The following is a 12,381-nucleotide window of genomic DNA, read 5'->3' as shown; positions in this document are numbered from 1 at the left end:
ATTCCAGATCACTTATGGACATCAAAAGTTAAAACAGAGCCACAACCCCTTAACTAGAAGTCCTGGTGAAAAAGTTTTCTACAATCCAAATGTCTGCTTTTTATTTAATGACTTCAGGCAAAGGCATAACTGTCATAACTGAATAGTTAATAATATACACATGTGGGGAAAACAAACATGGAAGTTTGAATCCAGAAGAGGCTTCCACCATAACACACAGGCATAACTTCCAAGCAAAGATACTTGAGCTGTACAGGGAAAGCCAAAGAGTACTTTTCAATATGCTTTTCATGCTTATGCTATGACAGCGATCTGAAAGAATGATACCAGTAACTGCAAAAAAAAAAAAAGGCATAAAAAGAAAATAATGACTCTTTAAAAGCTTTTATGAAATTCTATTATCTACGCACAAATTGTGAACCACACAATCACAACCATGCCATGAATTAAATTAATGCCCATATTTTTCCACATTGCTAAAGAAAGCCAGTTTGGCGAGTTGCATTTTTTCCCTTCTCTGGCTGAACAAAGAGAAACTTAGTAACAGGGCTGCCTGTGCTTAACTTCAAGAGGTGGTAGTACCAGAAGGGTGTATCTCACTAAAGCAAAAAGGAAGTAAGTACAACAATGTTTTAACTCTAAGGAGCAACTTTATGTAATTTGCATGCCTGTTCAAACAAAGGAGGTCAAAGTGCCTAACAAGATTTCAACCCGTCAAACAGGTAAGGCCATCACTCTACAAAACGGAAAAACTATTCCACACAGAAACAACATTTTCTATTGGAAAGAAAGCTTCTTTTAAGAGTACAAGTAATCCTATATAAATTATATTTTGAAAAGACAGCTTCCCTCACCAACTATTGAATCAGTAGTCCTCAGTCTTTCACACTCATGTATGACAAAATCAAGGCAATATGGTTTTCCTCTTGGTTATTCACATCAATTACTATGAAGGACCTAAATGTGTGATTTTAAGCTCATTCTAAATCTACTCTTAGATATAAGTCCACTAAGTAATTTTGGCTAAGAATAAATTTCTGAGTATCTAGTTCAACATCCTCATCTAACTTGAGAGCAATCCAAACAAAAAGAACCATGGAAAAACATGCTAAATGTCTTCCCTCTGCTACAGTCCATTTTGCCTGTACACAGTTTCAAGACAGCCTGAACTTCCAGTATCTTAAACACTGGTTGTTTTTAAAAATGTAAGCTGTATACCCATCATGCATGTGCAAAATGTAATCATCCATACCCACCAGGCTTGGCGTCCTTGTAAATCAGACTCTCCAACCCATACAAGGAATCTTGTGAATGAGTGCCTTGGTCCACAGGGCAGCAAATAACCAAAAAAAATGCATTTTGTTTAAAAGAAGGAAATCAGGTCCAGATTTAATGCCGAGTTTATAAAACTTGTATGATATGTTCTTATTTCCATTGCAGTATCTGACAGCCAGACTCACTTCAGAATATCTGGTTTCAAGGATTACCCACATTGGCAAATTATGCAATTTTCATTTAATTATACCCAGCAAAAGACAACAGCTGGAAGCTTTGGTCTCTGTATTTGAGTTTCGATAGCGATAGATTTTAAGAGCTTAGAAAACCAAGTAATGTTTTGTCCATTTGTGCCAGCAGAGCTTATCATCAGTTCCCCATCGCACTACACTGCATAGCGACCATTTTGCTCAATATTTCAACAAAAAGTCTAAAGAAAATATCTCCAGGACTATTTATGCTAAGAAACTCTAAATAAACTCAAGTACTGAATCAAGATGCTAAACACTAATATAAGCTCAGTACTTATCAGAAAAGCAAATACAGCTGAGAATTCATGGACTGTGACAACCTTCTATTCAAGATATTTCATAGCCTTTCACCAGCTATTGTGTGCTCTTTAAAGCTGGCAGAAAGCAATGGATTCCTTAGAAGTATACAGTGCAGTAGAGCAACTTGGGCCTTAAGACTCTGTATTTAGCAAAAGCAAGAGATGTGCTCGTGCAAGAACTACCCAAGTCTTCCCGAGTACAACACTCTAGTACAACACCAGAAACACTTCACTGCAAACAGATTGCCAGGCAGTTTCAAGGAAACTGCAAATGTACATCTCAAACTAGCAAAACAGGAACAAGACAGTAGAGTCCTGTAACTGAAAAATTACATAACCGAAAGATTATAATCAAACTATCTAAGTTCTAAGCATCATTTTGTTTAAGGCAAATGACTTGCAGCACTACAGCTATCCTAGAGACGCATCTTAAGGACCATTATCCTGTCCAACAAATACAACTCACTTCAGACAAAAACTCCAGTTACTACTTTTTCCTCTACCATGTGTAGTTACCTGTCACTGCTTCTGAGACTGGTTTCTGCCCAAAATAGCCTATTCATGCCATGATTTTGTTAAAGATATTTCAAAATCAACCAAACACAAATCTGGTTAACCAGACTGAAATAATCAATTATTTCAATCTATAAGAAAAATTAAAAATTTTAATGACTTAGATCAAAAGTTAAAAGTTTCCCATGTTCTTCAATTGTTCTCGTGTACAAATTACTTCCCACTCAAGAGAATCTCGTTTCTGAAACCAGTCAAAGAGCAGTACATCATAAAAGGATAGCAGAAAATGAAATCGAAGCATTGCTGTTGAAGTAAAAATACAAACCTTACCACTCTCCTTAAAGTTTCCTTTCAGCAAGGAGCAGCCTATCACATGAACCTCTAAAATTCATTATTAAACATCCATTACCGAAGCTATAAAGCAAGATAACATTAGCCTCATGCAATGCAGTACACGATCTTTGATCCTGTACCACTAGAGCTTTAAAGGAAAAAAAGAAAAAAGAAAGACATACTAGATATCAAATTCACATTTCCAATGGAAGCCAACTGGATAAATGAATGTTAAACAAAACAAATAACATGTCTTTCAAGCTTTAGAGGCAAAAGCCTTGTCAAAGCACTGTGGTAAGATTAGCTAGACACTTGAAAACGCAAAATTTAAGTCAACTGCAAAACAGAACTTTTCTTTCATAGCACAGTCTAAGTCTTCAAATTCCAATGGAGATTTGCATTATTAACTCAGTACCTTTTTCTGCTGCTTTCTGCAAGGCTTCCTCAATTCTTGCCAGTTCCTTTTGTTTATTATCCTGCAAGTATTTTTCTTCCTTCTCTGCATCATATTTAATGCCTGTAAGCCAAGTTGGGACAGCTTTAATCCTAAATTTCAAGTTATATAAATGCATAATTAAGCAATGCACACCATATTCAACATTATGTTGCAAAACACCTTGTTTGAGATAAAGGCTATTCCAGGTTTAATTGCCAAAAGCTGCATCCAGCCTTCAAAACTGTTTTTTTCAAATAGTAAGACACAAAACGGTCATGCCAACATCTAAGCATTACTGCACAGAACCACCTTACCATGGAAATTCAGGTGCTTAAATGTGGTCTGTGCAATACAACACAGGTTCCTAAGTGCTTGACGCTCTAGAAACTTGTAAGTTTTCTTAATACAGGAGAGGTTCTGATTTCAGAGCAAACCAATCAAGTTCTCTAATCCTCTTCCCTCTCCATAAACACACTTCTAATGGAACTACTGCTCCTAATTGTTGTCAGTTAGAAGCAGATCAACTATATCATGCAACAATCAAAAGATCTAAACCATGCCAGGAAAGCGGGTTCGGAATAAGCACACTTCAGAGGAAACTTGGCTGCTGACCTCAATTTGGTATGGATACAACCAAGGATTTCCATAAAAGCAACAGGTGCCATTTTCTGCCACCTTTCTGCTAACTTGCCAGCATTTGTCTAGAAATTTCCTTAAAGGAACAGACTGAAAATGGCAGCTTACTTGAATAGCTATTAAATACTCAGTTGCAGGGTACCCTTAAATACTTTTCTCTCCCATGATTTAACTGTGTTGTTGAAGAGTTTACGTACTTGCTCCAGGAACAACCAGAAGATATAAGCCTTCTAGAGTTGCAACAACTGCCTCACCATAGAGATTCTTCCAAGGAATCTTCAAAGTGAGTTTATCTAAACAAAGCAGACACAATTACATCAAAATAAAAATCTACTCTGTGCTTAGTCCAATCAACACCTCAGGCATCGAAAAGCCTTAGCCCTATATTCTCAGAAGGGGAGGAGAAAATAAGCCACAGATGTAAGCAAGAAGACAGTCTGAGTCAGAAAACTTCAAATCAAAACCCGAGATCCCCATTAGAGTTCAATTAACTGGGCTGAACGTGATTTACCAGGGAAGCAGAAGAAGAAATACAACAAATATTCATCTCCAACAAATGTTTCATTTGAAAAAGCAAAGCTGACCATCAAGAAAAGCAATTTTAAAAAAAAAAAACCAAAACAACAAATACCTAAGAATTCCTAAACCTTTGTCATGTTTGTCAGCTTCAGAAATGTTAAATTGTTCATATTACTAAGCTGTCCTTTAAAGAGCCACACACATTCTGCCTATACTAAACAGCTTCCTTCATTATTCATGCATCTGGGAAGAACTTCTCAGACATGTTTTTCATACCAGCCTGTAAAGTTATACAAACAGGTCTTGCCAGATAACACTTTACAACTTACTCAGGACACACAGATCAGACCTCTATGCTAGTTTCAACAGTCAGTACAATCAGAGATCACTTAAACCTGATAAAAGAAATTCACAGACAGGCCTGTACTAAAATTTCCACTTCAGTACTTACATTGAAACATAAACTTACCTATCTGACCAACTTTTATTCTAAAAGGTACATCCAGTTCACTCTAAAAGGAAAAAAAAGGAAGCATTAAATAGATCCATGTAGTTTAAAGATAAGCTGGTTTATACAGCAAAATTATCTTCACTTCTGTTAAAACTATTTTCCCAGAACTGAAGTTCCAGAACGGAAACAGCTCTCCATACAACAGAGGTTTAATTACTCAGCAATACTCATGTCAACTAACGAATTCATAAATATGGTTAGGCTTCTAGAAAGCCTTCAAAAAAAGCATTTACACATTTCTGGCAGTTCTCTCCTGTAAGTATAACTAACCAAGGTTACCAAGAAGTAATTTTAATCTATATACAAGAATTTAATTTTACATTTTTATTAATTTGACACAGGCTTTTTCTTTTTGATATAGTCTTTAATATTTACAAACATATAAAAAGTCTCACTAAAAGTACTAAGTTCTTTTCATAATCCCTTCTATTTCAAGGTGCAGGCTACATCTCTAAAAATGGTGTTCAGTATTGACGTTCCTTTAACTACTTCTGCATAAAAATCTAAAAATTGCAATTGCAGAGCAGCCAGAAACATCCTTTATTTTCCGTTCCTGAATTTGTCTTCGCTCTCTTTCAGCTCTGATCAGTCACATACATGACTGCATTTTTATAAGTCAGAACTGCTAGAATCATAATAACCCTGACTTTCCTTCCTATGATGACAGCACGGGCAAAATAGATAACATCTTCTTCCTTCCTTTTCTAACCACCAAATTACAGAGACAGTTGTATCAAGACTTTTAAAGTACAACAAAGTTAGTTGGAATGGATGAAATGGGCAGGTATTTTCTATTTTAGAAAACTTTAGAACAATGAAGAGATTAAGTCATACAAAGATCCAATAGGCTTTCAATCCATGAAGAATAATAGTTCTCTTCAGTGAAGTCTGACACTAAAGACTGAAGTAAGATTCTCTGAGTAGTACAGGTGTTCATTAATTAAATTAAAGAACATAAAGCCAAGTTTTTTTTTTTCAGACAAGAACATAGGTACTTCATGCAAGTTATTTCTTGTTTTTCCTTCGCTCTGTCATTCCCATTTTAAAAGGAACTGAATGGTGCATTTGACCAACCACATTTACTTTCAGGCAGTACACATTTAATGCTTGCCAGTTGTAATAAGCATCAATTTACACAGAAAGTCAGGAACATCAGCTTCAATCCCACCAAGTGATGTAGAAGGATGAACTTTTTCTCCCTGCATCCCCACACCAACACGTGAGGAAAAAACTACTGTCCTTCTTGGGATGTAAATTAGAACAATCAGTTTGCACAAGTCAGGTGCTGAAAATCCATTTATTCAACCAAAGCCAGAAAAAAGAAGGGTACATAGGCCTCCGCAAACCCGTTAGATCCAGTAAATTGTTCAGAAACATATAAATGTCTTCTGCATGGACATACAAGGAAAAACCCCTATGACTTCACACAAGTATGATAACACACTAGAAGTTACAGCAGAAATAAGCCCTTCAAGTTGTACTGGATGACCAAAATGGTAACAGAAATACACCAATAGCTTATTTAAAGCTTTATCATTTCAAGGCTCAAATACTAGGAGTTTTACATGTCTATATGCACGAAACACTGAGAAACTTGCTTCAAAAGCCTCCTGCTAACTTCTCAGTCTCTTCTGAAGGAGCACACTTACTTTTTCAATCACAGCTTCTTTTCTTTCTCTGTTTCAGTAACATAAGCAGAACTAGAAGCAGTTAACCCAGGACTTACTTCCAATAACCAGGAAACGTGGCATACTGTGTAATGTAAGACTACAGTAAGTAATATTTTATCCTATAACTTAGTCAGTAGGCCCATAAAAACAATTTTAAAATCATTACAATACTTACTAATGCATTCTCCTTTATCTGTAAATTGTCAAGTGCCACATTACCTATATAGAAGAAAGAGAAATACAGAACAAGTGACTTCAACTATTATGGAAGTTGGAACAAGGAACGCAACTACAATCCTCCCAAGTCCCAATCTGAAAACCTTACTCCAGTTACAGAATAATACAATAAATGTCTACATTGTCGTTAAACACTGATTATTCAGACCAAACATCATGGTGGAAGAGATTACAGAAACATCAGCAACATAAAGGTCTGCATGTTTCTACTCTATTAAATACACCTACAACAACAGGAAACCTTTCTTTTCACTTTGCTGTGAATGACAATTACCATTCTACCAAGGCAAGGTAGACTAGGTAAATTTTATCTTGGTTTTGATGATTTTACTTAAAAATCATGAATCACACACAGAGACACCTATTTTCCCAAATACATTCACTTTTCGTGACATGGGCAAGACAATAGGATCTCCACGGGGAACACGACAGACAGAATTATACCCGAGGAAAGCACATATACCTCTTCGTACTTCAATACCAGATTCCTTAGAGCTATATTCCATTTTTAATGTAGGTATTAATAATTTATATGTGTTATGAGACTTACTATCATGGCAAAAGCAAAACTGGGATCATGAGAAAAGTCTCATCACTCATGCCTGGAAGGCGTCTAAAGGAGTCATCCCTCTCTAGACAGCACTTCAAGTGGTTTTTGCACGCCTGCGGGGTCACAGACTGAAATGTTCTATGTTTCTCCAGAAAAAGCTACTCCACATTACAGCAGGATCATCTGTGTTTTCATACACACGATCTACACCAGCGATTTACGGCTTTATATTGGAGGGGGCAAGATTTAGATGAGGAAGAAATTCTTCCCTCTGAGGGTGGTGAGGCCCAGGTTGCCCAGGGAAGCTGTGGATGTCCCCTTCCTGGAGGTGTTGAGGCCAGGCTGGATGGGGTCCTGAGCAGCCTGATGTCCCTGCCCACGGCAGGGGTTTGGAACTGGATGATTTAAGGTCCCTTCCAAGCCAAACTGTTCTGTGATTCTGTGAAAGACCCCATTCCCCAAGCACCTGCCAAGGCTTTCCCTGCTCTGGGGGCCACCACGATCACCCACCCCATGCTCTGTGAGAAAAATAAAGAAAAAAAAGAGAAGAGATAGAAAATGGTTTCTTTTCCCCTTGCAATGGTTTCCCACCAACAGCGATCCAAGGGCAGCGTGGGGCACCCACACATCAGCCCTGGGAGCCGCAGCGGGGCAGCTGCAACCTCTGGGAATGGGGACACTGCGCTCCTCCTGCCCCCTAAGAATGGGGACACCTCGCCATCCTCCTGCCCCCTAAGTAAACAGGACACTGCGCTCCTCCTGTCCCCTAAGAATGGGGACACCCCGCCATCCTCCTGCCCCCTAAGCAGGGGGACACCCCCCATCCTCCTGCCCCCTTAGCAGGGGGACACCCCGCCATCCTCCTGCCCTCTTAGCAGGGGGACACCCCGCCATCCTCCTGCCCTCTTAGCAGGGGGACACCCCCCCATCCTCCTGCCCCCTAAGCAGGGGGACACCCCCCATCCTCCTGCCCCCGAAGCAGGGGGACACCCCACCAACCTCCTGCCCCTAAGCAGGGGGACACCCCGCCATCCTCCTGCCCCTAAGCAGGGGGACACCCCCATCCTCCCGCCCCCTAAGCAGGGGGACACCCCGCCATCCTCCTGCCCCCGAAGCAGGGGGACACCCCCCATCCTCCTGCCCCCGAAGCCTCCCCCCATGTCGCGAGAGGCTCGGGCAGAGAGAACGGGCGATAAGCTCGAGCCGCCCTCCTCGGGGAAGGGAGCGGAGGGGTCGGTCCCGCCGCTGTAAACCCTGATCTGGGAGGGCACAAACGGTCTCCTTACCCCCCCATATGCCCAGCTTGAGCTGAGACTTGTTCAGGTTCTCCACGTAGTCGCCCAAGAAGCGGTTCAGCAGCTCCGCCACCACCGACTCCAGCACCATGGCGCGGAGCTGCCAGAATGGACCGGGGGGGGGGCTGGGGAGGAGTGGGGGCGGAACCGGCGGGGGGCGCGTGCCCGCGGTCAGCTGACGGGGCGGGGCGGCGGAAGGGCGGGGAGCGGCTGCGCGGCGGCCCCGCGCGCGCACTGACCCCCCGCACGCGCCTTCGCCGAGGGAAGGGGTCCCCGCGCTGGCGGAGCCGGCGGTGTCTGCGGAGGGGGCGCCCCCGTGCGGCCACGGGCGGCGTTGCAATGCTCCTCAAGGGGCGCAGCGCCCGCGCTTTTGGGCGGTCACGTGGTGCCTCTGCAACACTAGGGACTAATTGTGTGGGAAATCAAGGGGGGGTGAGGGAAAACATCATCCTAAAAGGGCGAACTCTCAAATAGTCTGTGAGATCAAGGAACTTTTAGGGAAAAGATCATCCTAAAAGCACGAACCCTCAAATATTCTGTGAGATCAAGGAGGTTTTAGGGAAAAAAATTATCCTAACAGCCCGAACTCTCAAATACTCGGTGAAATCAGGGAGCTTTTAGGGAATAAAATCATCATAAAAGCCCAGAGTCTCAAATATGCTGTGAAATCAAGGAGTTTTTAGGGAAAACATCATCCTAAAAGCCTGAACTCTGTGAAATCAAGGAACTTTTAGGGGAAAAAAACATCCTAAAAGTACAAACTCTCAAATATTCTGTGAGATCAGGGAGCTTTTAGGGAACAAAATCATCCTAAAAGCACAAACCCTCAAATACTCTGTGAAATCAAGGAGCTTTTAGGGAAAGGATCATCCTAAAAGCACGAACCCTCAAATATTCTGTGAGATCAAGGACGTTTTAGGGAAAACATCATCCTAAAAGCCCAAATTCTCAAATACTCAGTGACATCAAGGAGCTTTTAGGTAATATAATCATCATAAAAGCCCAAATTCTCAAATACTCAGTGAAATCAAGGAGCATTTAGGTAATATAATCATCATAAAAGCCCAGAGTCTCAAATGCGCTGTGAAATCAAGGAGCTTTTAGGGAAAAAAAAATCATCCTGGAAGCCCACACTCTCAAATATGCTGTGATATCGAGGAGCTTTTAGAAGAAGAATCATGCTAAAAGCCCCAACTCTCAAACAGTCTGTGAAATCAAAAAAATATGGAAAGACAAGAAGGCCACATGGAGAAGATCGGTCTGTTGACAGGGTGAGGCTAATACTGCTTTAAAGAGCATGCAAATATACTGTGGAGGTTAATGCAAGAAGATGCTACAAAACCCCAAATAACGTAAGGAAAACAGCCCCTTCTGTGTCTTAGATCCTGTTTCAGAAAAAAACTACAATGGTTTTTTTAAAAATAAAAGGAGAGTGGAAACAAATTAAGAGTGGAAAAACCATGAAGGTGGCAGTTTAAATAGATATTTTATCAACCGTGTGTGTGGTTACTTTAAGTGCTGACATACTGCTTGAAAATAGATACATATTTTTGCCCCTCTATAACCAAACAATCCCTTGCTAGTTTTCCTGAGCCTCCCTTGCAGATAGGATGCCACTTAAAAATTACATTAAAGCGGCTCTGTCTGTTGTGTGTTCACAGTGGAAAAGGTAAACAGTTTAAAATGGAGAGGGAGGAGGAATAGCCCCCAAAAAAGCCTCATACGCTGTTGCGTGATGTGCAAGTTCTGTATCTAAAAGAACATATACAGGACAAACAGAAATTTTGGTATTTACTTACCATTCATTGAATACACAGATAATATTCATTTGCCTCAGGGAAAAAAACATACATTCTGCCCTTCTAAATACCAACATTGAATAGACATGACTGGTTTGATAAATATGAATGGAATTAGTAGTTTCACTCAGCTGAAACTCATCAAAAACAACATGTTCTAGCTGATGTATAGAGGCTCCTTGTGTACTGTTGTAGCACTTCATTAAATAAGAGGGTTTGTTAATTCCATCACCATAAAATTATTTACTAAAAAGAATACATAAATAGAACATTGTAACACTCGACTTTCTGGTTTTGTTATCTATGTGGCAAGATTTGATTAGACCTCTTGGGGAAGCCTTTATGAAAAATGAAGCTTAAAAAAAAAAAAAAGCCAGGAAATCTGCATTGAATGTATCAGTTAAATCTTCATTTTTATGAACAGAAATACACATTGAAACAACAAATCCTTGTTTAGTGCTGCCTGTTACACAATCTTGCATGCATAATAATAATAGTCGCAGCAATTCCAATGCTAATCTGAGATGGGTACATGGATTGATAGCTCAATAACCAAGCTTTCTTCTTCTATTTTACTGCATTAATATTACAAAATCTCCAGTTCCTACCATCTGACTGTTGGCAAGTGAACAGATGGCAAATTTTATCCACTGTACCTCACTAAACAGAGTGTATGCCTATTAGCAGTTGGGAAATCAGCCAGATAGTGTGGTCTGAACTCTCATCACAATGCTTCCAGAGATGAGAGGACTTTGTGATGAGTTAGATCAGGTTGCCAAGAGCCCTGCTTGGACAAGTTTTGAAAATCTCCAAACCTGGTTATGTCAGAGCCTCTCTGAGCAACCTGTTCCTTATACCCTCCGATTATGAGGGGGTTTTTTGTTCCTCTTAGCTATCAAGAATTTCCCTTGCTGCAATTTTTGACTGTTACAGTCTCAGAAGTATATTTTTAAGGCACATATTTTTGTTAAAAGTCTAGATCCACAGCTTTTCTTAGCTTTCACGTGATTACAAAAAACAAGGGCAGCACAGTGAGGATACCACGTGGTAGTAAATAATGCTGTATCCATAAATGAGGAAAGCTCTATGGACAATCTGACTATGACAGGTGGTTTTCAAGGGGCTTTGGAGAATTATTTATCTACTGCACCTTATCTGCTTCTAAGAGATTTGTTAATTAGAATCTGCATTTCTGCATGAAATTTCTAAACCAAGAGGCTTAGCCTATCTGATCAGCATTGATCACAGGCACATTATACCAACTGAGATTTGAAATATAAATTACATAGCTATCTTTTATCCTGAGTCAGGGAACGGTCAAAAAAAGTGCTAAGTTCTATCATAAGAAGAACATAACTTAATTTTTCATGAAGGCTTTATTTGATGGTATTTCTGAGAATCATAGCTCTTTTCTTCAGTGATGTGCAGTGAAGATGAAAAAGATGAGATAGTTACAGTAAGGAAAAAATAGTTATTAAGCATTTAGAGCGACAGTGAAAAGTCAGATGTAATAATACTGCCTGGTAGTCAGACTGCTAGATTGTTAAATTAAAGAGATTACTGGAGGATTTTGCTTCTTCCACAAGTGAATTCAGCAAAGCTCTTTTTAATGCACTACATTGATCGTATCCATATTTATAACAATGCAGGTAACTTCTTTAATTCTACCACTTTATTACATCAACTAATCAAGTGGAAACTGAGGCTCAGATACCTGTTTGTTGAAAGTTTCCCAAAAATTTTGAAAACGTAGTTCATGATGACTTGTTCATGGAAACGCACTGAACCTTGCCATTACAACAGTCCTGAAAAGAGGCTGTTTACTGGACACTTTGTCTGGTTTTGGAGACAGAGGGGATTTATAGAGATATCAAGAAGAGTCTGTTTGATATTTCTCATTGTATAAAGGGGCACAATTACACCAAAATGTCTTCAGAAGTCTGCAAGCAGAAGGTAACTGGAAAAAAAAAAAAAAAGCCCTCATTACACAACACAATAAATTCTCAGGTCATTTAAAATGAAAAGGGGAAGGATATGACCTGCCTCTCATATTTCTA

At 39.9% G+C, this 12,381-nt stretch overlaps 1 protein-coding gene across 3 annotated transcripts in view; it reads right to left on the bottom strand.

Annotated features, from left to right (window-relative positions):
• VPS13C (vacuolar protein sorting 13 homolog C) overlaps nucleotides 1–8,638 on the bottom strand; it is an 80,443-nt gene extending 71,805 nt beyond the window's left edge. For 2 of the 3 annotated variants that reach the window (XM_054077429.1, XM_054077432.1), the window contains exons 1-6: nucleotides 8,517–8,638; nucleotides 6,619–6,662; nucleotides 4,732–4,774; nucleotides 3,941–4,036; nucleotides 3,087–3,188; nucleotides 1,257–1,319 (exon numbers count right to left, since the gene is read on the bottom strand). In XM_054077429.1, the coding sequence (XP_053933404.1) occupies nucleotides 1,257–1,319; nucleotides 3,087–3,188; nucleotides 3,941–4,036; nucleotides 4,732–4,774; nucleotides 6,619–6,662; nucleotides 8,517–8,616 (448 nt within the window). In that variant the 5' untranslated portion in view covers nucleotides 8,617–8,638. The remainder of the gene's footprint in view (nucleotides 1–1,256; nucleotides 1,320–3,086; nucleotides 3,189–3,940; nucleotides 4,037–4,731; nucleotides 4,775–6,618; nucleotides 6,663–8,516) is intronic. The other variant, XM_054077431.1, reaches the window with a different exon arrangement.
• Between the last annotated feature and the right edge of the window lie 3,743 nt (nucleotides 8,639–12,381).

This window comes from Cuculus canorus, chromosome 12, assembly GCF_017976375.1.
Source record: "Cuculus canorus isolate bCucCan1 chromosome 12, bCucCan1.pri, whole genome shotgun sequence".
Classification (NCBI taxonomy): domain Eukaryota; kingdom Metazoa; phylum Chordata; class Aves; order Cuculiformes; family Cuculidae; genus Cuculus; species Cuculus canorus.
The sequence above is the reverse complement of the archived record's forward strand: the minus strand, read 5'-3'. Positions and strand labels throughout refer to the sequence as shown.